The sequence below is a fragment of the Xylaria bambusicola genome, assembly GCF_022495145.1.
Source record: "Xylaria bambusicola strain CBS 139988 unplaced genomic scaffold F5B22scaffold_36, whole genome shotgun sequence".
NCBI lineage: Eukaryota > Fungi > Ascomycota > Sordariomycetes > Xylariales > Xylariaceae > Xylaria > Xylaria bambusicola.
The window spans coordinates 353,827-381,112 of record NW_025953589.1 but is presented as its reverse complement, the minus strand read 5'-3'; the positions used below and the strand labels follow the sequence as shown (position 1 = coordinate 381,112).

Below are 27,286 nucleotides of genomic sequence, written 5' to 3'. Positions count from 1 at the left end.
AAGCACTGCTTGATTCACCTCAGAAATCGAACAACCGGTCCTCAGGTGGCTCATCGGCGCAACGCAAATGATTTCTATTTCGTCCCAGAAACTTACACTGGTGACTTTCGTCTTCAAGGGCCGAGACCTGCCGAGAATTTGCGGGTCAACCAGGCGCTCCCGTGCTCTTCGTACTCGAGCTTAGTGACAGCAAGCGAGTCCAGGTGGCCATATCTGACCAAGTTGGCGCCGCCCAGCCACGTGTTCGTAACAGGGTTAGGCGGGCGCATGACACGGACAATACAGCTATCAGGCACGAGTTTCGTGATCTCCTCATGCAATCTCTTGGTGAAACCCTCGAGGAGCGAATTGCCGCCCACGACCAGTATGTTGGCAAGAAGACCAGGCCATAGCCCAACGGGCAAACATCTCAAGGACTCGAGGACCAACTCCGGTATGCCCGGTTGGCGCATGCCGATGTCGGAGGGGTTGAACAGGATCTCGGGAATGGTGAATCGCTCGTTGCGGAGCGTGAGGACGTCCTCACTGGACTCGCCCACGGCGACCCGTTTCGCGCGCGACGCCTGGGCTGGGTCATAGTCGCGTACCACGCCTTGCGATCTCGTATGGAAGTCAGGGAGAACGTAGTCCTTGGCTATCCCGCCACCGCTGAGGTAAGGTTCACGGCGCTCTCCGCGGGTGCCTTTCCACGAACGCTCCAAATCCCCTTTGAAGTCGAGGGACACATAGCAAGCGGCCTCCTTCATCTCGTTGACGATATGAGCCTCGTTGCGCATATCATAGTGTCGGAGGGATAGGACGCGGGCCAGGTAGTTGGTGAGCAGTTTTCCGCCGACGTCGAGTCTCCGGACGGCAGGGTGAATGGGCTTGCCTTGGAAAACGGGGGTGACGGTGGTGTGGGAATGTCCGCTATCGATGAGCAGAACAAGCTCAACAGGATTCAGGGCTCCAGGCGGCGTGGCCAGCTTGGGCTTGTTTGGGTCTGGTCCTGGTGCTAGCTCCGACGCTGACTTGTCTTGAGGCGGCTTCACCTGAGTCGGGAAGATGGCTTGAATATTGTGGTAGGCGTTCAAGGAAGCGCTCAAGGCGCGATAGTAACTAGCGAAGCCGAATTCTTCAAAGACCATTTGATCGCAGTTGGCCTGCAGCACGGGCAGCGAGTTGGAGGGTTCGGACAGTAGCAGGCGGGTCTCGGAGGGATCGCATGGCTGGAGGGAATTGTCGTCGAAGAACTCGCGCTCCCAGATTTCCTTCTGGGCTTCCCAGTTCACGATGAAGCCCTTCTCGACGGGTCGGCGGAACACGGCCTCGCTAAAGTCGGCGCACTGGGCAAGCTCGGAGGCGACATAAATCTTGCCATGGCGGTCGCGGACAATTGAGTTGGGGATGGCACGAGGGTTGTCGACGGCGCCGTCGGCCGACACAAAGCCTGCTTTGATGGTATAGGCGCCGTTATCCAGGACAAGCGTTCTCGATGGCGGTGCTGGTCGGGCAGGCTTGGATTTGCGTGAAGGCGCCATGACATGGCGAGGCCGAGGCTGTTAGAGGACTGTTCAATCAGAAGTGACATACAGCCGTCAGCCAGACATGTTGATGCTGGACCGAGCCGGTATGACGCGATTAGAGATTGCAGGGTTTGCTCTCGAAATTATGTGAAGCTCGTCAAGGTTAAAAAGTCGCCTACCACCTACTGCAGGTACCTGCCTAAAATAATTACATCTTAGCGCACCGTAGTGTACTCCTAGGCAACTTAGGTAGGTAGATGCGCCTATAAATAAGATAAATAAGCCCCTAGAGCAACCATCCAGCAATCATCCAGCATTCTCACAACAGAAACCAACATCAAAAGCAAGCTTGCTTGGGCTTTTCGTTAACATGTGTCTCTACAGTACGAGAATATCCATTGTGAATGACATTATGAATGGCTAGGTAGGCAAGTAGGGGGATGGAACACGAACCGCTTTGTCGCATACTAGGTGCCAAAATGGCTTCACTTTGGTTGAATTAATTAACTACCTAGACTAGACTCGATACAGCTTACCGACTGTCCTACCGGGTAGGATGGCCCACCTTAAAAACGAGTGACGTATTGGAAAAGGGTGCGCAAATCCGCAGCATGGTTTGGTTATCTGTCTAATTCTTTTCTATTTGAACGAGAGCCAAACTCGTGACTAGACCAACCAACCAAACTAACAAATAAATGAGCATACAAGACACAGGTCCGGGAATATCGAGGGGAGCAATATGCTGTATACCATACGCACGCCCTCGCGAGAACATTGCCATATCCTCCTCATCGCATCAAAGCCCATCATAGCTATGCCCATTCTTGTCTCGATCGATGCCTTAATATCCGCGTCTACTGAGGCGCAATTTCCTCCATGTCGCCGTCTTATTCGCCGACGCCCATGACCCGAACTTGTCCGATCGCGCCGCCCCCAGGTCGTGGTACCAGTGCCCGACCGAATCGTGGATGCTAAACTGCGTTCCACTGCTCGCAGGCTCTTCGACGGGCGTCTTTGAAAATGCGTAGGCGAAAGCGGCTAGTCCAGCCCCGTCCAGCGTCATCGGGTTGCCGTCGAAGTCAGGCCAGCTCGCACAGCCCGCACAAAGAGCCGTGAACTTGAAGTGAGTGGCGTTGACTCCCGTGCCTTTGAGCACCGTGTACTTGGCGTCCTCGTATTCTATCGGAGTATAGTAGCCACTTGATGAGACGGTTAGTATCTTCCACTGTCTACAGAGATCAGTCAACGGGAATATCACGTACAGCGCCTGTCGCGACGAGTGGACCACTTCCTCTCCGTTGACCCAGACCACTGTTAGAGGATTATAGGTCATAGTGCCGCCCCAGGCCCAGCCAACCCATCCCATTTCGATGGGGGCTACGACCTGAAGGATGACATCGTACGGTTTATCGGCACTGGCATCGGCGGGGAGGGCTAGTCGATATGTGACATCTACTTCGTTCGTGAAGGACTGGAACGTGATGCCTGTCTCGGCATCGTCAAACGTCCCCGAGTCCGCTTGGGCAGAGACTAGATATGGTTGAGCACGTAATCATACAGCGTTCTTTGGAGGCCGTTATCTCACCTAAGGTCACGAGGCTCAACAAGCCTGAGAGGGAAGATGCCCACTTCATCGTGTACGGTCAAGGGCAGATTACAGCTGATATTAGACGGCTCGTGAAGAGAACTGGCTTTTGGCCCTTTATGTCAAACAAACTTGATCAGCAGAATGAATCGCGGCTCACTTTACTCCTAACCAGACGCCATATTCGGTGAGAGCTTTTCCGTCTGAGTTGGCATGGCCAAGGCAATATAAACATTTTCGCGACCGGCACTCTAGCTAGGACACAGGATAAGTGACTGGGTGCTATTTTTGCCCCCACGACTTCGCAGAGCTTGACTCGAGTCATTTGACGTCAACCCCGTTCGCAGTGAGAACGGCGACTTTGGTGAACAGGCGAGCTTGGAGATTCGGAGACTATGGGATTTGTTCCGGGCACTGTTTATTATCCCTATTGCCCGATTGGGGAATGCTTAGATCACAGCAGCTGTAAGAGGGCAATGCCCAGGCCAATCTACTGCAAACTACCTATATACCTATCATTGTGACGGACTATCTTACTTTAGCTACGATCTGATAGGGGGGATAAATATCTGGTTGGAATGCTGAATAGATTGCGATGGGGTTAATCTCCTATAGATGATGCACCAAAAGGCTAGATCGACACCGTGACAGGGAGCCGCTGCCGGATTCCCCTGGCCTAGGCTATTCAGGCTAATACATAACGACCTCACGACAACAGGCCCGTCTATATTCTATTGTTGCAAAAGGTCCCGTTAAGACTCCAGAGTTTACACGTGTGCCAAGTCTTGGTAGTCAAAGCAGGCAGGCAGCCCCTGAGTTTTGGCTCTTGAGGTAGAAAGAGTTGCTTTCCATGTGATCCTATGCTTGGTGTAGATGGGAAAATAATTAATTCACTTCTACCAAGGCAATATTTCTATCTAGAGCTCCCGACATTTCTTATCATCTAGGGGTTCAACTTCGCTCGTCGCTTCACTACGTCCCCCATCTGGTACATCTAAAAAGCTGTCATAATATTCATCTAACCAGTGCGCTGCCGCTTCACCAACATCTTGCCTGGAAACGTCCCATTTCTTGATTGAGCCTACATAGCCGTCTGGGCGAACATTGACAATAGCGACCTCGCCATGCTCGAGTCCTCCTAGCCATTTCGGTATGCAACGTAGGCCTTTCGTATCCAAATGTGGTACATCATCTAGATAGACTGTCCATGGACTCGTAAAGAACAAGGAAGGCAGCGATGCCAGCTCAAAGTCTTCCTTGGGCGTTGACGCTACGGGATAAATGAACTAAGCACGAACATATAGATTATAGGGAGGGCCTCACTCACTGAGTAAACAGAATGTGAAAAGCTCGCTGAAAACCCGGTATCTTTCTAGGCATGAGAAAACATCGATTGGCCGGAGAGGTCTGGGCTTTCGGCGATAAGATTCCGAGGCAGCACGCGAGAGCCTAGTTAAGAAGGATAATTCCGATTCGACAGTATCGCTCAAGTCGCACAGAAACTTCTTCTGATCAGATCCGAGTAGATCTGGGACGACGACATACACTCGAAACTGACCTAGCATGGGAACGTCTAATTGTACATCGACCGGGTTCGCGTCTATGTACCGAGTCGCCTTTGATGGTGGTAGAGTACAGCCTGGTTTCGCAAACCCGCCGGTCTGGTTATACCCGTGATTGATGATGCTCTCGGCGTATTCAACTCCCGCTCCAGCAATGAAGCGCGTGTTGGCGCGGAAATTGTCCGCCAAACGCTCGATATTACCCCCAGCGATCTCATTTGCGTGTTCGAAATCAAAGTTGATGAGATCGTGAGCAACTTTCATACGTTCCACCTCGTAACTCTCAAGCAACGCAGGCTTAGCGAAGCCGCGAACTGACAAGTTCAGTTTCCAGCCTAGGTTCCACGAGTCGTGCATGCTTGTGTTCATGCCCTGGGCGGCCTTCGGACTGTGGGTGTGGCTCGCATCTCCAGCAATGAAAGCACAGAGACTTGGATCTGAAAATCGTGCGGCTACGCGCTGCGCAACTCTACACAAATGAAGTCAGTCGGTTCTGCTAGGGTCAGTCCGGTGTAAAATATCAGAACCGGATTCAGCTCTAGAAGCTTATCTGAAAATATTGTATGTCCAAGGCTTAAACTACTTACTGGTAATTGCCAAACCATTCCACTGAACGCCATTGGACTCGATAGGGTGCTAGGACGAGCTGCGCCTGTTTCATAACGAAGGTTTGATCAACGTTTTTCACAGAATGTGATGATTTCATCTCAATATAGATACGTGTCAAGTTTCTCTCTCGTGGAATAATGAGCACGGAACCGTGTTCCTCGGAGAAGACGACAGTCTTACTCCATATATCGGGGAAATCCGTATCTAGCACACCGTCCAAGACTCCCCAGTATGATTCCTGAGGCTTTGCTATAGCGTGGGTGCCTGGAATATGCTGTCGTACGAGCGATCGAGCCCCGTCGCAGCCTACAAGGTAGTCTGCTGAGACATGCTTCACATCATCTTCAGGCGTCGTTTTCAGAGAAACAACTAAAGCACTGCTGTTCTCTCCAGCCCCGTGATCGAAATTTGTGAAGCGGTGATCGCGATTGATGCGTAATCCACTGGCACAAAGATCCCGTATCAGGACCGATTCAATTGTTCCCTGGTGGCAGAGAAGGATGTATGGATGCAACAAATCGACGATAGATGCCGGATAATGAACTTGACGACTAATGCGACGAGTTGAAGACGTGGCCGAGCCCCTCCACATGCATATATCGTAAACTTTTACCCCATCGCGAAGAAGTTTGTCGGCTAGACCTAGCATCTGTAGTGTCTCTATGGTTTTGGGTTGAATCCCATCGGCCCTCCCGACAAGCGTTCGGCTGGGTCGCTCGTCAAACACTGCGGTGCAGATACCAAGTCTGCCTAGTACGACGCTGTATGTCGAAAATTAGAAAGAGCTCGATAACTCGAAATTGATATCCAGCCTACGCCAATGTCAAACCAGCCGGTCCGGCTCCCACGATAGCAACATCATATTTTTCTGGGTGTTGGCGTTCATCGATGGTTTGGGGTCTCATTGTAGGTAAATTATAGTCAGTGTCTGCCATGATGAAATGATCCACGCGGGGTAGATAATGTCCCGGTAAGACTGATAGAATACTGCAAGTATACTCAAAGATATTTTCGAGAAACGGCAATTCGTTCAACCATGATAACTGAGGCGGGAATAGGAGGGCATGGAACTCATCTCCAGGCTCATACCGCTATGAACTCCTGATCACATGAGCTGTCACGCTGGCGAACGAATTTGCGATGAAAACTATTCTGATGGGACTCCAAGTCTACATCCCTCGTTGCTTACACATGCTTCATCACACCAAATCGGAGTAGTATCCCCAATCGACACTGGCATAGCAAGCTGTTAGTATCCACTGTGCAAGCCAATGGGATTGATTCTTTCTATATCATACCTACCTATATGATTGAATGATCAGTGCGATGTCGCAGGGATCGGCTCGACAGTTTGATTCCATGTCGACTTCTTGTTTTGTTCTGTAGCCACATTACGTGCACTCATCGATGCGTTACAGTAAAAGCCGATGTAATTCGAAGGACAGAACTGTTTCAAAGCATGACCACTGCCACATCTCCATCTATAACCAGATAGCCGAACTCTCTGGCACATTGGTGTATGAAAAAGCAAAGTAAGCTGCTGGTTTCATGAAAAGTTTAGGTAAATATTTCTATGAGTCGTGAGGAATTTGTAAACGAATGTGTTGACGGATGTGTTGGGTTGCTGCGATGAGCATGATTGATACCCCGAAGAGTGTGTTTTGTGAAAGGAGTAGTTCCTCTCGGTAATTCAGAAGATGCAACCTCAACACGATTGATGGTGCGTAGATTTGATCGAAATGTCCCGTTGAACTGCTATGGTACCAGCACGCGAGCGATTGCAGGTTATCCTGCTGTAGTGTGGTATAGTAAGAGCAACCCCCCCTTTATTAGGTTCAGATCTATAAAGTACGGCCATTTTCAAGTAGCCACCCAACTGATTATCATTGTCTTGCTTCTATCGAGTGACCAAGATGCCAATACGCTTCAAGTATTGAGAGCTAATAGTAAGCGCACTTGCAAACATAGCCACTCCGGTGAAGACGACAACCCAGCGGTAGGACAACGAGGATGGATTCCCTGTCGACTTGGAGATAGAAACCAGAGATCCTCCAATCGGCCCAGCAAGGACATTTCCAATGCCTTTACCGAAGTTCAGCAGGCTGAAGACCATCGGCACCGCTGTGGCGTCAGCCGTGATAGCAGTGCTCATTCTAGCCCAAGTGGCGGTAAATCCTGCACCAAAGAAGCCGTACATAATAGCAAAGATAACCAGGACGGGGAATGACTGGGCCAGTCTCCACGTTGTGAGGCACGCAACTGCTGCGACCACTGTTGACAGGCAAGCCAGGACATCAAGTGGCACCTTTCGGTCTGACAGCAAGCCGAAGACAAATTGGCCACCAACCTGACTAACGCTCATGAGGGCGAGGAGGAGGGCGCCGCTCTTTCCACTGAGCCCTAGGGAGGACGCAACTGAAGGTAGATATAGAGATGGGAAGAAGTACCCAAAGCCTTGCAACAGGTTCGATAAGGAGTACACCCAGAAGAGAGGACTCTGTAGAAACGCCCAGCTTATCTTAGGGGTACTAGTTCGCTCTGAGGATGGCAAGCGGCCTTTCAACAAAGGGATAAAAGGCCCTGTGAGCAACGTGAGAGCCACGGCTACAGCACGAAGAGTTGTCCTGTATCCATACTTGGCTAGTAGAGCTTGCAACACGAATGGCATCACGGAGCCAGAAACACCCGAGGCACCGCATAGAATTCCATACGCCATGCCACGGCGTGTTACCCAGTGTTCATTCACCATACTGAGAATAGGATAATAGAATATGAGGAAGCCCACACCGTACGCGACACCTTGCGTAAGAATGAGTACCTCTAACGTTGACGCGAACGACCCTAAGACAAGGCCCGCGATGCAGATAGACCCTAGGAGACATTATATCAGCAATCTCATACCGTATATTAGGAATCCTCAAGACGAACATCCTGCGCAGATCATATGTCGCCACCATCGCTGATAGCGCTGAAGAAGAGGAATGACGATCGGTGCCCCAAGATAGCCGAACCCAGAGGCTATAGTGCCGACGACGGAAACATAACGGCTACCAGCGAACTGCGGGACTTTAGAGTAGTATTCCTGAAAGACACCAAAGGAGAGTGGAAAGCCTATAATTTATATCGGTTTCGCCTCGATTAGCATCACCTGTAGGTCGAGGAGAGCCGCTTACCCCACAACAAAGCCTCAAACATGAAGGCAGCACACAGTAATTTCCAGGCAGCAGGACCTCCATCGACAGGAGCCAGCTCTTGTTCTACTCTCACGCTTTCGACTAGATGGCCCTCTTCATCTTGGAGTTGAAGCGATGATAATGTCATTCCATTGCGCTCAGTGGCTGAAGGAGCTGTCGCTGGCGCGATGACCACCAGCTCTGTATCACTCATGGCAGAGGTTCTGGTGATAGACGACCGAGAAGACTCTAATAACAACAAGTGTGCTACGCAGCATAGTCTACCATGTCGGGTTCTTGGGATATGTTAGAGGAGAGAGGGGTTAAGCATTACTGCTTGTGATAATGACGAGAGTGAGAATCAGTCTGTTTCATCCTACTCTAAGTCAAATAAGGGTTAGTATGCCAAGTCTTCGACATAATATGGCTGATTTCATCTTGCGTCGCGTGAATATACTTCAACTGCCTACTTCTAGATTAAAGTCTCCAGCCAAGACGGCCGCAAGAAATACAAGCCGTTTTTACATAGGATTCAAAAGGATTTCATTCTTGTTTCGCTTTTTCAAAATACATCTCGAGGGTGCTCGCTCGCGCGGTCATAGGGGATTCACAGTATGTTCCATTAGTCCGCCCGCCACTCTGCCGCAACCCCGCTTCCTCTAGTATTCAACATACTTTTACTTTTAATACCCTGTTTTCTTCATAGGAGAACATAGTGCCACGGAAATGTGGACTCTGGTATTCCTAGGTCTAACGCCTATTCCGAATCCAATCGTCCTGGTGATGTAGAGACTGAGAACGGGCATATTCTTTCGAGCGTGCCCTATCCGCGCCAGACAGCCTCGATGACAGCAAAGAAGGTCAGTGGATCAGCTTTGATATTGACCACGTCGTAGCGCTCATCCGCAGCCTTGAATATGCCTCTGTATGACTCGGCGGGACGTTCCTATATCACGCGGTATAAGTTGTCAGCCTTGTGCAAAGTATCCAAATAATGAAGAAAGAGAAACGCTCACCTTTGCGTTGAACATGGCCATCATCCTAAGGTCTGTGGCAGTGCCCATTTGCCGAATAGACAGAGGCAAAGCGTCCTTCTTCGCATCGACATCATCTATGCCTTCATCTACCTTACCAATGTACTCGATGACCAGTACGCGGTTACCCGGTCGTAGGGCAGGTGTTAAAGTCTTGAGGATCTTGGCGGCTTCCTTTTCCGAGTAGTCGTGAAGGATGAGCTTCAGCATGTAGATATCGGCCTGAGTATTCTGGGGCTGGTACATATCGTGCGCGACGAATGAGACACGGTCACGGACGTCGTCGGGTAGATTTGCTTCGAAGACGGGCTTGACCATGGGCATGTCCTGCACAATCATCTTCAAATCAGGGAACTTGCGCGCCAGCAAGATCATATCATGACCTGCTGATCCACCAACCTGGCCATTACACGTCTATTAACCATCGGTTTCTTCAGCGTTCCTCAACTGCTGTGGCTTTGACTTACATCAACGACGGTTGATTTCCCGGCGCCTTGCCATTCGTACGCGTCGGCGACGATACTTTCAATGCGGAATATCTCGTTGAGGTACTGCATGAACTCGACGAATTTCGCCTGTCGCCACCCTCGTCTCTCTCCTTCGCCATCATTCTCAAGGTACTCCCACGAATTGGTGTACTTCTTGCCAAACGGGCCGGTACTGTGGAATAGAGCGAAAGCGGTCTCGCTCAAGTCTTGTGCTAACTCGCTCTAGAGTGTTCCGAATTAGCCATGCTATTATATGAAATTTCTAGCGTAAAGTAGGGTACGGTAAATTCCTTGGGGAAAACAACAAACTCCCTCGGAGATTACTCACCTTTCCCTTTGAGTACTTCTCCAAAGCACTAGTCATGGCCATCATCGGTGCGCCAGTGATGTCTAGGACCGATGAGACGAGCGCTTGTAGGCCAGGCTGTCGTGCCAGCGCCGCTGACCGGCTCGTGTGCTTGACGTGAGAAGCGCTGACTTCTTCAAAGAGGCGTAATGTGGTGGCATGTTGAATTACCCGGGTGGCGACATCGATTGGTAGAGACACGCGTTCTGCGATTTCGGAGTAGGACGCAGAGCCCTCGACAGGCACGGCAGCCCAGAAGTTGAAGTGCTTGAGAACATTGAGACAAGCAGCGTCTGGAACAACCTGAAAATGATTCCATGTTAGGAAACGGTGTCTATTCTATGTAATTGAACGGTACCCGGCGGTCTTACATTGTGGACGTAGTTGTAGATGCTTTCACTCGGGCCTTGGACCAGATACCACATGTCGCTCAGTTTGTCACAGAGCGTTTGTCTCGTCATGAACATCTCTGACGTGATTCCATCGTGTTTCATGGGACTATCGACACTGAAGCTTGCCTCAGGGAGACCTTTCTCTTCGAGAGAGCTTGCAAACGAATCCGCTAGTTTCGTGATCTCCGCCGCAAGGGCACGGAGCTGCGACTCGGCCATGACGTGTTAAGGAGAAATAAATGGGTGCAAATTGAACGGAAAATAAGAGACGATATGAAGGACGAAGAATTATCTTCAAGCACGAATTCCCTCGTCTATTTGAGTAAAATTCGAAAACGCGCCGGAGGAGTCGGTCAAGTGGCCAAGGTGTACCCAAGACCACTACTCATTCCAAACGCAATGGGAGCTACATAATAATGTAGCTCTCCAAGCTTTCTAGCCAAGACTCTTGCTCGAAATAGGCATCTTGTGAAGCCCCCTTGACGTAGTCTTGCATGCATAGTTCCGATCTCGCTTAGCAGAATCCCGTTGAGGCAGATTAGGATGATCTTATCGAATCTAATCAGATCATCTTATCAATCAGTGTTCCACACGCGGCACCATGCATTTTCAAACAAGTATCACCTAAGCCGAGTGCTGTACAAATCGAGCGTTGTCCGTCAGGTTCGAGAAACCCTCTTGGTTGGTAACATATAGTCTAGAGAACTTTGAGACCACAAAACTCTGTTGGCAGAACGATGACGCCAAGCAATTAGTTGGGTGCGCAGAGTATCAAGAACCTCAGACAGGAAGATCGCAACGGTCAAGTTCAAGGTCCATCCCCAAGGTCGCAGGTTCTGGTTCGATTGTATCTCCTCACTTAAAGGTACTCAGTGGATCGTTTCCCTCTACGGCCATCAACAGACGCCAGTCAAGGCCGAGTCATTGCCACGGTATCTAATTGCTTATTTGTAATATCATAGAACTATGTGCTTAAAGAACTATTTTCAGTAAGATAATGGTAGGTTTCATCTTAAGTGAGACAGTACCAGAAAGAGCATGAGAAAAGTAGAGAGGTAAGCGGTATTGCAAAAGCTGCTTCCAGAATCCCAGCATCCTGCCCACTAGTGAAGGTCAGGTCCTACGAAGCAAGCCTCTGGGTTGGCCAAGAGAAATAATCTAATCCGTGGACTGCCGAAGGTGCTGCTAGTGAGATGTTGGCTCGACCACCGCCCCCACGGCCGTGTGTTTTGGCGAAATGAATGAGTAATAGAGTCGAGAATAGATACTGTCTATAACAGGTAGGCAAGTCCGGTAGGTCTTCAGGAATACCAAGGCTTATGTGGTAAATGGGAATCAGGGGAGTATCGGGCAAATCGAAGGAGATGAAAGGGGACTAGACATGTCCCTTGGATAGCTATTTTGGAACGGGCAACGACAAATACGGTGAGATAGTTAACCTAGAACAATACCCAGAAATACAATGTCTAGTACCTATCAAAGTAGAAAGTAGGCAGGACGACGCGCGGCGAGTTCACCTGTGCCCCTCTCCTTCTCTCTTACTATCGTGACGCGGTATTTTTTATTTTTATTTTTCCCTCGCTCGTTGACGCCAAGTTCCAATCCCGGGTTTAGCGCATGTGGTGAACGCACTACTACCACTCATTTCTCCCGATTTCTTTGAAACTCTACATCTCGCCCAGTTTAATGTCTTTGCCAGATTGCGATGGATAGCCTTGGCGAGCGCAGGGTTGTGATGACGTGCTCGCACCAAGATACAATTTTAGAGGGGCTCAGCGCTATTGGCGGGGGTTTTTAGCGGGGTCTTTAGGGGGGCCTTTGGCGGGGTTTGTAGGTGGGATGGGCTTTTTCTCTCTTCCCCCCGCCAAACCCCCTCCAAAGCCCCCCTCCAAAACGCCATGGAAATCCCGGATTCATCACGGAGCACTTTTACTTCTCGATCTTGGAGAATCATCCTCCCCCCGGCACATCTTGAGTGATAAGTACCTATCTATCTACCTACCTACCTAAGTAGGTCTGTCGGTACGCATAGGTAATTGTAGTGCCGATTTACCTGGCAATTGGTCACTGAATAATATTCCAACATATTGGTCTTCTATGATGCTATCATCCCCAATATGACGGCGAGCCTCTTCATAAGACATCACACCCGGACATCGATGAATCACTTCCATTAGGTGGGTAGGTATATACGTAGCTAGGCTACTCACTTCCGATGCCTTCGTGTTAAGGATATCGCCCTATCTTGAACCCAGACGGACTGGATCTATCCTAATCCTGCCAAGGTCCCTGAAGATCTCGGCCGATCTAGACTACCACATTTTCTCCCTCCGAACCGCCGTCCATCGAGAAAGGTGTCGAATCCCCCTACATAGTCCGAGCCCCTTTTGACATTTTCCCATTTCCCATCTTGACTCTTTCCATTAATCTTCCCCTCCGCCTGTCGTAGTGCTTGTCGCGTGCACTCAAACCAAAATCCCCCATATTTATCCCTTACCTACCTGCCCTGAATCAGGTATCATCCCCATCAGGACTGCCGAGTGCCCACTTCATCGCTCTTTAAGATGGCGGACCTCCTGCCTTCGCCGTCGCGGCCGAAGCTGCACACAGTTCTCCCGCCTCTTGTCATGGGCACCGCTACCTTCAACACCCAGTACGTGCCCAACCCTTTCGACCTGCCCGCCGCCTCTCTGGTGAAGCGCGCACTCGACCTCGGCGTCACAGCCTTTGATACATCCCCTTACTACGGACCATCTGAGATCATCCTCGGCAACGCTTTAGCGCACCCCTCGGTGGCATCGTGCCATCCGCGGTCGTCTTATTTCCTCGTCACAAAGGCCGGCCGCATCGCCGGCGACGAGTTCGACTACAGTCCCGAGTGGATCAGATACTCCGTGTGCCGCAGTCTAGAGCGCCTGCATACCGACTACCTCGACCTCGTCTACACCCACGACGTCGAGTTTGTGTCGCCTGCCGAGGTCTTAGCCGCCGTGCGGGAGCTGCGCCGCCTGCGCGATGAGGAGGGCTTGTTGCGCTACGTCGGCATCAGCGGATATCCGGTGAAGACTATATGCGAGCTCGCCGAGATGATACTGCGCGAGACGGGCGAGCCGCTAGATGCCGTGCTGAGCTACGGCCACTTCACCCTCCAGAACACGACTCTAGGCTTGGCCAGCGACGCTATGCAACGCTTCAGTGACGCCGGCGTGGACATCGTGCTGAACGCGAGCATGTTGGGCATGGGCTTATTGACCACGCGAGGCGCCGACGCTGGGCCGATGGCCTCGTGGCATCCGAGTCCTGAGGGCCTACGTCAAGCGTGCCAGGATCTCGTACCTGTTGCCGCAGCTGCCGGTGAGAAGCTTGAGGTCGTGGCTATCCGCTGGGCCCTGGACAACTGGGCGGTAGCCGGCGCGGCTAGGGGTAGTGGCAATTCACGGTTATCGACTGGCACGCGCGTCGGAGTGAGTGTCATGGGCGTCTCGAACATGGCCGAACTTGAAGAGACCTACCGTGTCTTCAACAGCGTTATCGAGAGTCTCGAACCCGACAGTGACAATGCCGAATTGATGACCCGGCAAGAGTGGAGCCGCGAGCGACGTGTGAAGATCCAGGCCGTCGCCGAGAAGATGTGGGCTGTCTTGGATACGTGGAGGGATTACAGCTGGAGTAGCCCTGGCCCCGGGTTCGTCAACACGCGAAAACTTACCGAGATCGGTGTCACGCCTGATGACGGTGTCTTGGCGAGGCACAGGCTGAAGGAGCCGTTAGTTCAAGTCAACATTCAGGAGGTACCCGAGTTAGTCTAAGTCAGGGACCCTCGATACTACAACGCTACGAGGATCAAGGGCACAAGTAGGTAATGGCCTTGTCGGGTTTAATCAGATCATATTGTCTATTTTGGTAGCATATTACAGCGCAGCGGAAATGGTTATGTCTATGGCTATGGGAAATGACAATGATATAATACCATAATACGAGCGATAATCCACACGATATCACTTTATTTGGAACCATCCAGGTATCTCGCGAGACTAGGTATATAAATGTACAGACCAAGACAGGTCATCCATCTACAATATCGTAACGGGCACCAAAACATCTGATCTCAAGTACGGAATCTCCAAACCAATAACCTCCTCCGTCTCAGCATCCAGCACAAACACGATCCGATCAATAGGCTCCGAGCCATAGTACATCCAATCCGTCAGCGTCCAGGCGAGACAATTCTTATTCGAGAGTCCCGCACCAGGCAAATCCGTCTCACCACTCGCGAGAAAGTCCCAATCGAGCCTCCAATCCTCCCGCACGACTTTCTTCTCACTACCATCCGCCATCGGTAGCTTTACCTCCTTGCGTATCTGAATAGGAAAGATGCGCGCCGTTGACGGTGTAACAGCGAGGAAACCCCCAATAGTAACCGTCCAGATCTCGCGCAACGAAGCCAGGATATCCGTGCCGTTACGCTCGACACCGTGTAGTACAAGGGAGTCCGCGTCCTGAACAACAGTGACATTAAAGTCGGCGCTTGAACCATTCCCACAGCTAGCGCTATTTCCATCCACAAACACCCCCGTATACCCTCTCTGCCTCGCCTGCTCGCGCGCGATATCATCAAGCGCAGGGACCATCGTTGCCAGGACAGCGTCATATATCGGCCCCGAGGCAAGCGGCGATCCAGCAGTTAACACGACGATTCCGACGCCGTACTCATCGACTAGGGCCATCTGGGACTGATATCCGTACGCGGAGCCGCCTTTAGCGTATAAATCAACTGTGTGGGAGATAAGCTCGTTGGTGCGGTAGATCTCCCAGGGGGTGCCGACGAGAGAGTACAGTGAGCCCGTGGAAGATGTTGGCTTGAGCCACTCGCGGACGGCCGTGGTGTTGTCAGCGCCGAAGATAGTGCCGTCGAGGATCGCATGGATGAAGATGGAGAGGTCAGAGAGAGAGGATACGAGGCCGCCACCACTACACACACACACAGTTAGTCAGTTCGTTCAACACAAGCACACGCACGTCTGCTGTTTGTCGTGGGTGAGACCATCCGTGAAAATCATGGCTTACGGCGCATTATCCCCATAATCCGATCCCCAACTATTATCAACAGGCGGGATAACAGCCTTGTCGTCATCGCCAGGGCTCACGATAGTATTTTTCAGTGCAAGCGGGTCCGAGACGTATGTCCGCAGGAGCTCGGTGTAGTTCATGCCCGTGCGGGATTCGACGGCGTACATGAGCAGCGTGAATGCGATGTTGGAATACACAGGACGCTCAGCGGGTTGCGCGACGGGGTGGGATTCGAGCATGCCTTTTAGGAATTCTGTCGCAATCAGTCGGACTTATCACAGTACCCCTTTCGATACAAACAACACATAGCGATGTAAGAGGTATAGCCTAGGATGATATCACCATGAAACTTACGTTCGCGTGTACATCCTCCATTGAGCCCGATGATGCCACATTCAGCATACGCCTCGTCTTCAACGTGCGGGAAGCCGAGGGACTCAAAGTAGTCTTTGAGATAGTAATACTCTGAGAATCCATCTGCTGGTCATTAGCTGTCCAGCCCCTCCTTATCCATTCTATGCCACGCATACCACCATTCATCCACATCATTCCCATTTCCCAAACAAAACGCAATAAAACATCCACTTACAATTCGGCGGAATGCCAGCAACCTGGGTAGCAAGATGCCTCAACGTTATATCCCCCCATCTAATCGCGGACGCTTCATCCCTCAGCTCAGGAACGAACTCGGCAACACTCTCATCAATATCAATACCACTCATCAACAAGATATAATCCGAAATAACCTTGCTGATAGAGCCAATAAGGAACTGCGAGTCTCTCGACAGATCCTTCGTTCCATTAACATTCGCAGGTGAAAGATAGTGGTATTCCCAGACCGGCACAGCAGCATTTTCCTAATCACATCACATATCAGTAACTGGTAGACGTAGGAGTAGTCCAACTTGGTTTTCATAAGCTTTGAGGCCCGAGATAAATAAGATTCAGGAGGAACTTACCTGATCATGCGCAATCACCCCAATACTAAAAGAAGTCTCCTCAACCGGCCACCCAGCCTTAATCTCACCCATCACCGCATCCTCAAGCTTACCGCTAAGCTCCGTCGTAGCCTTGACAAGGCGTTCGTGGCCATGGATATGTCTCGGCTTAGGCACGACGGGGCCAGGGGCACGACAGTCGAGAGACGCCTCAACAGTAATGAAAGAGGCCAGGAGTAATAATGACGCCGCCCTCAACCACCCTGCTTTCATCCAAGAGGGTGATGAGGTGCGTGCCATCTCGTATATAATATAACAATAAAGCTGATGGTATTCAAATAAGGGGTAAAAAGGTAATAAGGGAGATCTCAAAGGTAAATGACTAGGAGGATGTTTCAAGCAAGCTAGCAAGATAGTAAAAACAAGCAGTTAGCAAACCTCAGTCAGTCTGGCTGATCTTGTACACACCGCCAGTATTTCCTATGCAGATGTATCTACATATCTAGACACACACACCAGCAAAAGAAACGAGGCGAGTCCAAGCATCTTTATACATCTGCGCTTGACCAGACAAATATACCCTCCTCACCAGACTATCCTCATACCCATCCATCCGCACACCTTAGCCCTCGCATTTCTCGCATCCTCATCTCAGCATCCTAGCCCATTACCTAATAGCACCCAAAGAAACAGCACATAAACTCATCGAAGCATCCTCGCATTACATCATCACAGCCTCCAATCACCAGTACAATGGGCCAGTATAATCAATCCCCTAGTTAGTAGTAGTATACGATGAAAGCGAGCCCGCCAAGACTTCCTACCTCAGCCAACAATCAATTTAGCCAATGAAATTAACTATACCTTCAGGTACCTCACCTTAACTTACGCTAACATTGGCTGAGCATTCGTATACAACGTATTATAGATTTGAGCAACAAATACTTACTAGCAGTTTGACTAAGGATGCATAGGCACGCATGGAGTACATAGTCCATCGTGGCACCATGAATGCGAGATACGACAAAAAGACAAAGAAAACTCTCCACGCACACATGCTAATGCTAAGCACTTAACTGAGCCTTATGAGCCTTGGATTGGAAAGTAAGGTTATTATACCTAGGTAGTCTAAGCTAGTACTACCGGTATCTATATATCTATATATTTACATAGTTCTGGGCAAATAAGTAATTAGGCCAATCTGATCAAGCCAAGAGGACGTCACCCTTGAAGTAATCATCTGTCCGCGATGGCATCGCAGTAGGTAGGCGTTGGGATAAGCCCCCTAGGAGCAAGGTCACTAGGTATTGACGGGGCTTCCACCAGGCAACTCTGGAGTCATTTTAACATCGGCCATAATAACACAACGTACCTATTACCAATTGAGCCTAGCCTTGCCTAGACTCCTTCCTATCTATTTGATGCTACAGTCCCAACGCCCAAACAACGCCCGCAATAACTGATGTGAATAAGCAAGTGGTCGACGCCAACCCCCTCTTACCCCTTGCTCTCGTTCGGCCAAACTTCATACGTCTATACAATAACATAACATGGTGAGAATCTTGGTGATGTCATGTTCACTTTCATCATGGTGAGGTAGAAAGAGAAAAAGTACTGGGATGAGAAGAAGATGAATACTAGTATATTCAGTAGCCCCATTTCATCTCGTCTCACATCATTGTGTCACTTGGCCTGACCTTTCCTTCTCCGTACCAAGATGTCCAAGTCTCTTCGAGTCCTCGTCGTCATCATCGACCGGCGCCGGTGTGTCCGGAGTCACGAGAAGATCGGGAGGAGTAGTCTCTTTCCGCATTCCCTGGGCCTGTAGTGTGGTCTCGATGTTGAACTCTTCCTCGTCTCTCGACTCCGACACCCTAGGTAGTGGTGAGACGACATGCTCGATATGTTCTGGCTCTTCATGATGTTCTGATTTCCCATCATGTAGTTTGTTTTGGCCATCGGCATGGTCATCCTCACCATCTATAGAAACGCCCACCACTTCTGCCAAACTCCGGAAATTGAACATAGGCTCCGAACCTGCACTCTCGCCCTGGTCACTCTGTTCTCCCAGATTGAGGGCACTGCTATATGGATCTTCGGTATCGCGGGGTTTACCGGTAAAGCTGCCAGGCATACTATCCATGCCACTGGAGCTGATCGAACTAGCGTTGCTCATTTGACGAAGGTGTGATGCTCCCCGTGGTACTTGCAGGGGCGGAGTAGGCAGAGTGGATGACGAGCCGGCGGCCGTCGTGGACGCTTCATCTGTCATCCCACGTTCCACACCTTTGCCCTTATCATTTGTTGGTGACGCAGGTGCCGATGGTTGCGCAGCAGCTACACTGGCATCCACTCGTAGATTGCCCGTACCACTGTTGCCTCGCATCCTGCCCAGCGTAAGACTAAGAGAACTCGCACTGGCGCTGCCACCACTATACACTTCTCCCTTCTTCTTGGCCGATTTACGCTCTTCTTTCTCCCTCTTCTTGGCTTCCTTGCGAGCCTCCTTCTCGGCCTTCTTTCTACGGTCTTCTTCATCTGCCAGACTAAGTCTGATAGCCTCCGCCATCATCAAACTTTCGAGGTGGGCGGCGTCGATCCGTTCGCGATTGCCGCGAAGAGGAGCAGGTGATCCACCGGGATCATGGCTAGGGGGCGTGTCATCTGCACCATCGTGGGCATTCGCACTACTGCTGGGGCTCTCCGCGCCACGGTAATTTCCGGCTGCTCTCCGAGTGAATCGAGAGGTACGGCCGAAGAATGTCCGCGACTCCTGGTTTCCCATGACAAAAGCGGCATGATGGAGCGCGTCAGCGGCGGCGGCTCGGCGGCGTTGATGGGCCCGAGCTGTACCAAGTTTGGTAGTCCAGTCTGGCCGTATGCGATCCGCCGTAACGACACCAGGCGCGTTTGCCGACACGCTTTGTGCCCTCCTACGACTTGGCCTGGGACTCGCAGCTGCGGGCGAAAGGCTCGAATTTACGGAGCTAGTAGATGACATGGCGGTGCTCATAGCACCAAGGCTGGAAGGCGGGAAGGCATATGCTAAGCCACGTCGGAAGGGTGGGGGATCGTACGTGACACCAAATTCGGACTGAGTGCAGTAGGGACATTTAGCAGGTTCCATGATCAGGCGTTCGTTATTCTCCTCTGGAGTGGGCTCAGATTCGGCTGGATTATTCGGGCCGTCACCATGATGCTCAGGAAAGTGCGGGTCCGGACGCTTGATCTGAACAAAGCATTCGCTGCAAATCAGCTGGCAGCAGCAACGTGTCCTATTCAAATATGGCGGATAATACATAAGACATAAGGGGCATTCTTCGCCTTCTTTGTAAAGAAAGACCTCCAAGGCTTGACCATTAACAAAAGGATCGCGTGGTAGATTGATCTCTCGAGGGGCGATTTCTGGTTGGGAGTTATTCCGTGATAGATTGAGAGCAGCAGCCAATGCTTTTTTGGGTTGTTTCAGCGGAGACGTGGCTTTAGGAGCATTTGGGGAGGTTGGAGACGTGACCGCCGAGGCAGGATGAGAGGCAGTTCGGTCGGATGAAGCTGAGAGTGTACGTGCCCCCATTGGGACAGTTAGATTGTTCAAGTTGGAAGATGACGCTTCGGGAGAGTCATGGGGTGGCTGGGGTTGCGGGACAAGGTGTTCGGGCACTTGGTCGGCTGGGGGGATCTCGAGACCTCGAGCGGCAGCGATGATCTGGTGTTCAGCCCATGTTTCATTGAAATCATCCAGACCGCGCCAGAAAGGTGCTATCTTCCTCTCGATCTAGAGCACGGCGAAACACGCAGAAGTTAGTCAAACAAGTTATTCTCAGTAGCAATGGCGGCCTTGACAGGAATAGCAGCCAAGGGCAAGATGATGAGCATGACCTACCTGTAGCTGACGGACAGCCGGTTTGCTATAATCCTCAGATGCCGTGTAGATGCCCATAGTGACAAGATAACCGCCATCGACGTGTTCTTCCTTCATGCTCCGCTCACGTTCTTTGATGCGAGCAGCACGCTCCTTCTCCAGCTTCCTCGCCTCCCTCTCAGCCTTCGTTTCACGGCGTTCAAAAGGCACATCCTGATGGCGGGAGCTTGACGAGCCGATGACGGCGATGCCGAGGGGCCCCAGTTCGGGGCGGCTGGATCGTCGACCGCCGTGAGATTCGCCGTTCCGGCCAGACCCGAGTATGCCGCTCCCGCCGCTCGGTTCATTGACGTTGCCGGAACCGTGGTGATGCGAACCAGCCCGTTCCTCCTTTGTGTGTGTGTTTCCCATGGCAGCTGACGATTACTTTATATTGCTCGTATGGATATGGATATGGATATGGATATGGATATAATGTAGTTTCTACTTGAGCATGCGAACGAAGGCGGATGAATGCAGATGGATGAGCGAGGCAATAGATAACGATGTGGTTATTTCGGAATGCAAGGTGGTACTGTGATATGTTGGCGCACTGGGCTTGTCGTCCCAAATACGCGTAGCCGAGAGTGACGACTACAACAACGAACGCATTCGAGGCGGCAGAAGAGTAGCACCTACGTAGGGCAGCAGACAGCAGACAGCAGACAGCGGGCACTGGCGGCGAGAAGCCTACCTGCTGCTGCTGGGTACGGTGGGCGACGTCGCAGCCTTGGGGCCTCGAGCCAATGTGTGTGTGCGTCGTCTCGTGGATGGCAGGCCGGTTGGCTCGCATGCGCGCGTCGTTGGTTGGAGAGTGATGGGCGAGATGGAGAGGTGGAGAGAGGTGAAAGATGGGATGATGGGATGAGAAGCTAGGTACGCAGCTAGCCTCGGCGGACGATACCTAGGTAGGGATACACAATAGAGATACAAGACTACCTACACGTCATGTGCTTAGTTGCCCCCCTCTTGCCTCGTCCTTGTCTCGATCATGGTTGAGAGGCAGAGCTGGTGGGTTGTTCGTGGAGGAGGGAGTGAACGGTTGAATCGTCGACCTGACTGACCGATTGATTGACCGATTGATTGATTGATTGATCGAGTGAGCGAGCCAGATGGGGTGAGAGAGAGTTGGTTATGGTGGATGTCGGTAGATAGCAGATAAGGTACTACCTATGTACATGTAAGGTAGGTATCAAGATAAGGCCGCCGAGTACCTCTAGCTGCACAAGTACCACGCATTAGTGGTCTTCAGGCAGTCTTCCGGTGGGATATTTCTCAGATGCTTGACTAGGTATGGTCAAGCTACTAGATACTTCTCCGCGGTATCAGGATACTTGACATCAGAGTATTTGTTCTGCCCTGTCAATGGTGATGAAGTATGAAGTACCTAGGCTAAGGCGCTTTAGTGGATGCACAATGGCGACATGGGGACTGCGGGGTGATTTGACGGTGGACACCCTAAACACTTCCAATGTACAATACGGTATGTTCACATGGCAAGGCAATGTGTGACACGAGATAGATGCTACCTTACCAGAAGCATTCATCATCATTATGGAAAGCGGCAAATGATATATACAGAGTACCTAGCTAGAGCGACAGGATCCGAAAGAGAAGTAAGTACTTGGCGGGCGGCAGCTGTCCAGGACAACCTTGGAAGATGATTGATGTCAGAGGACGCAGGGATCTGCTTGGCAGCCAACTCACCAGACCACACACCCCCAACGGGAGATCCCGATATCGTCATACCGAGTTGGGAAGAGGAAAACAAACAACACTGAAAAAAATAAACATGCAGAGAAGGGATGGCGGGATGGTAGAAGAAAGGGCGAGAACGGGAACGGGAACGAGAAAGATGAAACCACAGAGGGCAAGAAAACAAAGTCATTTATTCGTGGTTATCTATCTATCTATCTACAACACTGCTAATTACTAACCGGGTAGCTGGTGGGTAAGTGAGTGTGTTCAAGCTTTCCACACACATACCTACCTACCTGTTGCCGTGGTATTACGACATATATCCATTCATATATTTGTTAAAGAGCAAGGAACGCCGTGCCTCATGTGACCAATTCATCGACCAGTCAACAACGTCAAACACGTATCGCATCAACCTGTGAACTCGGGCGCGAGTATGTGTTCGGAATATACCTCATCTGTCCAAGCGTGTAAGCGCGACAATGGTGGACTACATAGGTAGTTAATTTACCCCAACGCGGGTGTCGGTACCGTATGTACTTTATATAAAGTCTGAAGCATGAGGACGTAGAATCAAGTGACCACCATAGGCACAATCAATATTCAGTCCTATCCGAATCCCTCATTTGCCCTACATACATACTTACTTAGTACAGTATTAGAAGCCACTTCCTATGTAAGTAGCTACGCTAGTTTATCTGCCAAGGCACTGACCTATGCATGCAGCTGGCTACCTTTGTCTGCACCTCGAAATACACGAAACTACTAGTATAGGTTAGGTATCTTGTCGGGTCGGGAACTTGTTTCTGGATGTCTTCTTGGTTTTCTTGGCGGCCCGCTGGGTTGGGATAGCCTCTTACGAGTTTACACATCATCATTCGCGATTATGGAAGACCCGGGGTCGCTATACTTGACCGGTGAACCTCCATCGACAAGACACCAAGAAGGTACATAATAGGTTGAAATATCTCTTCGCATGCATGTGTGTATAGCCTCGGTTTCTGCTCATTACCTCCCTCCAGGACGCATGCAGTATGAATGCATGCGCCTAGCCGCTGCGACAAGATGATTGGTGTCTAGCATAATCTGACTGTGCGACACAAGGGACCGTCGATAGGGCGATACCAGAGACCACTCGAAACGTCGTATATTCGTTACTTGGTAGGCATCCAACGCATCACCCCTTGCTGCTCCGTGGCCGTGGCTACTCTTCGAAGATGATCCCGAATCAATAACATTCTACATCAGCTAGCGCATCTTAGGGATGTTGACCATCTTCTCAGCCCAGTGAAAAGAAAACTAAGGGGACCCTTACATTGGAAGAGCTAGGGTATCTCAAAGGTAACCTTTCCTCAGCATCTACTGAGAGAAAGTCAAGATGACTACCCCAGAATGTCTAGGTTTTATATGCTGCCCCTAGGAGCCCTTTCTCTTCCTCACTCGACACAACCCATGAATACCTATGCAGTTTTTACACGTCTCTAAGTCATAAGCTTATGCACTTGATAGTAATAGTCACATCCGGTTTCCACGTAGTTACCATAGTTTCCTATCATTCTGCTTTAGCCCAAGAAGACAACATGCATAGTTTTGATATGACATATAGATATAACATGGGTTCTGCATGTCTTAAGCAAGCGACTTCGTGTGAACCGAATACACTCTCGACTTTTACTTCTCGTAATGTCCTTCAACAACGGCTATTTGCTAGAAGAAGTACAATTACGTACTCGTAACGGTTGCTTTGTTACTGACTTGGACGTTGTTCTATAATCCAATGCTTCACTTGAAACTGTTTATGGTGACAGTTCCCGAGCTCGCTATTTAGGCCAGCCGAATTCTTAGATGTAATCAAACCACACAACGACATTTGTATGAATCGAGGCATTTCCATGCTAAGTCCTGTTGTCTAGGGTAACTTGGTTATTCGATATGTAGAATGGGCAATGTAAAGCCACGACTATAACTCGATTAAAAAAAAACGAAGCCCGCCGGTAGCTACCATCTACTCTAGAGTAATAATGAAAATTTTACGTGATACTATCTAGAGACTCCTAGGACATTCTTCTAAAAAAAGCACTTTCATTGCGTCGTATTGTAGTATATGTGTTATATTATAATATCTCATTCTAATCTGAACTCCGGATGGTAATCTGGCCGTCTATGACGAGCCCACGCAGCAAAGAATTTATTGCAAGAAACTTCATATCTATTTTTCAATCAAGAGATACAGTCTCCTCCAACGTCCTTTATAATGTCAGAATACATAAAGCAAGAACAATTCCTATCCTAGCCCATGTGACGCCCAGCCCACTCGCGCGGCTCTCAAACTCGGGCGCGTCACTCCCATCCACAGCATCCATCGCACGCACACAAGACATAAACGATCTAGCATTGCTGAATTCCTCTGCTCCCGTACGATTCTTGAAGGTCGTTATGATGGGCCAGGCAAGGCTTCCAATATCGTCATAATTCGCCGTGTCGCCAAAATCATGAGGTTGCTTATCCCCAAACAGATGAACATCTAATTTACCATCTTCCCACTCCCTGAAATCCGATGCGTTGTACCGTTGCGCAGTACAGCTATGACCCAGCACCGCGCTTCTTTCGCCAAGGTCCTCGCACGGCCCGACGTCGTCAAGCATGGGACACGAACAGACGCTGCCCTGGTGGTGATTGTCGTACGCCGCCTCTTTCAGATAGCTAATGCACTGCTCCGTCAGAACGCTCGTACACGTGCCGTCGTCGCTTCGGAGCCGATCCGTGTAGTTGAAGCCGTTCAGCAGCCAGCGGAACGTGCACATCTCCCAGTCATCACTGACAGTGAGATGGCCGGTAGAGTTCAGGAGCGACTCAGGTGCATTTAGGGTTATTATTCCGCCCACGTAGAATAAATCGCTCTGGTTGGCGAGATCTGTTTGCTTATCCGAGTTCTCGAGAGAAATATCCGAGGCTACAGCTATAGACCACGACCAGCCGTCTATTTCGCCGCCGCCGTCTTGGCGCCTGACGTAACGCGACGAGATATTGGGCCCGCCAAAGGGAAAGTCGCCCGTCGCATTGGGATGGTTGTCGAGAGCGGCATGAAACTGAGTGAGAGGCTCGCCCCATGGTCCCTCGCGCGTACTCTCATACAGTTCAATGGTAGCTTCGCCTGCACCTGCCGCGGTCGCTACTGTGATGCTTCCGATGCCAACCAGGGCAGTCAGGTAGCGGAGAAGCCTAGGCGTTGCTCGTGCGGCGCTGTCCATTGTACCATACCATGAAATTCCGCGCCAAATACCAGGATTGTAAACAGAGATGATGCTATGGGAATAATTGAATATGGTTAATGCGTCTATGATTTGGAGCACGATGTCTACTACTTAACTCTTGAAATCATTATCGGGCTCCTATTCTTGTGTATATAATACCCCTTACCAGAGTCAGTCTTTACCTCAGTCATAGAACTTCATTCGTTATTGTGTTGGCAACTTGCCATCTTACGTTATGATGTATTGAATGAACACTGCTGTGTGGCAAAGCAACTTGGCGCGTCTAATTATTACATAGTTGTAAACTACTTTAAGAGAGTATTTTAGGTATGAGCGACTTGGCACAACCGCAAAAGGTCTACTCAGGTTGATCAGGACATGGTGAATACCAGCGCCTGTTTGCGCGGTAATTATCTGGCGACGTCATTTTGTAGCATGGCATCTGAGGTTAAGAGCAAGGGGTAGTTCCACTCAAGAGTTGCTGTTGACCGACTCTCGTATTGTCTTGTCAAACTCTGGGGTTACAAACGGAACCACAGGCATTTAAAAATAGCGAGCTTGGCTATCGCCTTGGCCGCCAGCCTTCCAACTTACGTAGTACACCTTCGGTTCTCTGGCTACAGCACTCGCCGGAACGAGCTATCTAGACTAATAAACCACGTATTTGGCTGTCTACGGCCGTTCTCTCTCTATCAACTACGAAGAATTTATAATGATACCATGCGGGGGCCATAGCTTTCTCCACTAAGGACTCTGCTCAAAGATCTCGTCCTCATTTGTCTATATCGTAGGTGTGTAATGTGCTGTAGAACTCAAAGAGCCGATCGTAGCTTGAAGGACTATGCGAGCTTCTTTATTGACCTTACCAGAGCAGACAAGAGCTTCCGACCAAAGCTCTCAATCCTCGTAATTGCTCCTACGATTCCTGCCGGGCTACCTACTTTACTCCTTATGCGCCATCTTGCTGCACCGCACAGCCCTGCTGTGATTGGGAAATGGATCTGCAACCCACAGATGCAGCCACACCGACAACCGAAGACGCCGAGGACGCCATGTTCTGTTCGATGTTCCCTCGCCACGCGCCAACGTTGCTTTGAGCAACCAACGGCAGAAGGTATCCGATCACCAGCCCCAACTCGCTGCACCTTGTAACAATACGGTGTATCTGGCCGGCCTCTATCCAGCCTTTGCTTATCGCGTTTGCTATTGCTAATACTGTAGGTACGATAAGAGGATACTAATATCTCGCGCGCAATGCAGCCCAGAGAGCCTCCATGGTTGATATCCCCCGCGAAAAATGTAAGCGCTAGGGTATTTATTCAGTAAGCCACCGGAGAATAAATGCCTAAGTATGTCCTAGCTGTCAGTGAGAGGGCGGAAGCAGGGGTTAATTATTCAGGACGACAGTGAAACCTGGAATTCACTAGCGAGGCGAGCGAGGCTAGGTGCAGGGTAATGCTTCACGGCGAGACGCAAACTTGGAAGGCGGTCTTCTTCTCTTAAGTTCGTTCTGCCTTAGAGGCAGTATAAATTTACTGTGAACTATGCTTGTATGTGCTGATTACACCGGATTCGATCATGCTTCTGCTCACAAGTCTTCCGTAGCCGTCATTCCATGTTGGCGGCCTAGGGATGAGAATACTTCACCTGATCGACCCATGTCCCACGAACTGTCCCATTAGCAGGGATATCCTTGAAGTCAAACTACTAAGTCTTCATTAAATCTGGATA

General features: G+C 50.4%; 8 protein-coding genes across 8 annotated transcripts; 1 reads left to right on the top strand and 7 right to left on the bottom strand.

The window, feature by feature from the left end:
* Positions 1 to 113: 113 nt before the first annotated feature.
* F5B22DRAFT_637887 (actin-domain-containing protein) lies at positions 114 to 3,139 on the bottom strand (the record flags this gene model as incomplete). The annotated part of the gene is made up of 6 exons (XM_047977504.1): positions 114 to 929; positions 1,032 to 1,538; positions 1,842 to 1,857; positions 2,405 to 2,704; positions 2,768 to 3,035; positions 3,091 to 3,139. 6 exons carry the CDS (start codon positions 3,137 to 3,139, stop codon positions 114 to 116), a joined length of 1,956 nt encoding a protein of 651 aa, XP_047828730.1.
* An 868-nt stretch (positions 3,140 to 4,007) lies between these two features.
* On the bottom strand, positions 4,008 to 6,196 carry F5B22DRAFT_648783 (FAD binding domain-containing protein; the record flags this gene model as incomplete). Its single annotated transcript, XM_047979072.1, has 4 exons — positions 4,008 to 4,360; positions 4,418 to 5,121; positions 5,240 to 6,022; positions 6,078 to 6,196. 4 exons carry the CDS (start codon positions 6,194 to 6,196, stop codon positions 4,008 to 4,010), a joined length of 1,959 nt encoding a protein of 652 aa, XP_047828729.1.
* A 770-nt stretch (positions 6,197 to 6,966) lies between these two features.
* F5B22DRAFT_315382 (major facilitator superfamily domain-containing protein) lies at positions 6,967 to 8,822 on the bottom strand. The gene is made up of 3 exons (XM_047970652.1): positions 8,435 to 8,822; positions 8,190 to 8,372; positions 6,967 to 8,132 (listed from the first exon to the last, which is right to left on the bottom strand). Exons 1-3 carry the CDS (start codon positions 8,646 to 8,648, stop codon positions 7,159 to 7,161), a joined length of 1,371 nt encoding a protein of 456 aa, XP_047828728.1. The 5' UTR covers positions 8,649 to 8,822; the 3' UTR covers positions 6,967 to 7,158.
* A 435-nt stretch (positions 8,823 to 9,257) lies between these two features.
* On the bottom strand, positions 9,258 to 10,913 carry F5B22DRAFT_637884 (sterigmatocystin 8-O-methyltransferase; the record flags this gene model as incomplete). Its single annotated transcript, XM_047977503.1, has 5 exons — positions 9,258 to 9,380; positions 9,451 to 9,867; positions 9,936 to 10,178; positions 10,285 to 10,605; positions 10,674 to 10,913. The coding sequence occupies 5 exons, from the start codon at positions 10,911 to 10,913 to the stop codon at positions 9,258 to 9,260; spliced, it is 1,344 nt and encodes a 447-aa protein (XP_047828727.1).
* Positions 10,914 to 12,525: 1,612 nt separating this feature from the next.
* On the top strand, positions 12,526 to 14,635 carry F5B22DRAFT_315624 (Aldo/keto reductase family-domain-containing protein). Its single transcript, XM_047970653.1, has one exon. The coding sequence runs from the start codon at positions 13,259 to 13,261 to the stop codon at positions 14,501 to 14,503; it is 1,245 nt and encodes a 414-aa protein (XP_047828726.1). The 5' UTR covers positions 12,526 to 13,258; the 3' UTR covers positions 14,504 to 14,635.
* On the bottom strand, positions 14,509 to 17,531 carry F5B22DRAFT_315146 (beta-lactamase/transpeptidase-like protein). Its single transcript, XM_047970651.1, has 5 exons — positions 16,724 to 17,531; positions 16,354 to 16,621; positions 16,119 to 16,241; positions 15,762 to 16,017; positions 14,509 to 15,665 (listed from the first exon to the last, which is right to left on the bottom strand). Exons 1-5 carry the CDS (start codon positions 17,000 to 17,002, stop codon positions 14,768 to 14,770), a joined length of 1,824 nt encoding a protein of 607 aa, XP_047828725.1. The 5' UTR covers positions 17,003 to 17,531; the 3' UTR covers positions 14,509 to 14,767.
* An 846-nt stretch (positions 17,532 to 18,377) lies between these two features.
* On the bottom strand, positions 18,378 to 20,975 carry F5B22DRAFT_637881 (uncharacterized protein; the record flags this gene model as incomplete). Its single annotated transcript, XM_047977502.1, has 4 exons — positions 18,378 to 18,524; positions 18,597 to 18,739; positions 18,785 to 20,477; positions 20,586 to 20,975. 4 exons carry the CDS (start codon positions 20,973 to 20,975, stop codon positions 18,378 to 18,380), a joined length of 2,373 nt encoding a protein of 790 aa, XP_047828724.1.
* A 3,467-nt stretch (positions 20,976 to 24,442) lies between these two features.
* Positions 24,443 to 25,781, bottom strand: F5B22DRAFT_615953 (uncharacterized protein). Its single transcript, XM_047975559.1, has one exon. It carries the CDS (start codon positions 25,550 to 25,552, stop codon positions 24,551 to 24,553), a length of 1,002 nt encoding a protein of 333 aa, XP_047828723.1. The 5' UTR covers positions 25,553 to 25,781; the 3' UTR covers positions 24,443 to 24,550.
* Positions 25,782 to 27,286: the final 1,505 nt, after the last annotated feature.

Bases quoted from the DNA above. Each gene is read 5' to 3' on its own strand.
- F5B22DRAFT_315382 (XM_047970652.1), bottom strand. From the start codon at position 8,648: ATGAGTGATACAGAGCTGGTGGTCATCGCGCCAGCGACAGCTCCTTCA. The intron at 8,373-8,434 runs GTAAGCGGCTCT...TATAAATTATAG, and splicing joins GTTTGAGGCTTTGTTGTGGG to GCTTTCCACTCTCCTTTGGT. The intron at 8,133-8,189 runs GTTCGTCTTGAG...AATGTCTCCTAG, and splicing joins ACATATGATCTGCGCAGGAT to GGTCTATCTGCATCGCGGGC.
- F5B22DRAFT_315624 (XM_047970653.1), top strand. From the start codon at position 13,259: ATGGCGGACCTCCTGCCTTCGCCGTCGCGGCCGAAGCTGCACACAGTT.
- F5B22DRAFT_315146 (XM_047970651.1), bottom strand. From the start codon at position 17,002: ATGGCACGCACCTCATCACCCTCTTGGATGAAAGCAGGGTGGTTGAGG. The intron at 16,622-16,723 runs GTAAGTTCCTCC...TGATGTGATTAG, and splicing joins GGGTGATTGCGCATGATCAG to GAAAATGCTGCTGTGCCGGT. The intron at 16,018-16,118 runs GTAAGTTTCATG...TGATTGCGACAG, and splicing joins TGGAGGATGTACACGCGAAC to AATTCCTAAAAGGCATGCTC.
- F5B22DRAFT_615953 (XM_047975559.1), bottom strand. From the start codon at position 25,552: ATGGACAGCGCCGCACGAGCAACGCCTAGGCTTCTCCGCTACCTGACT.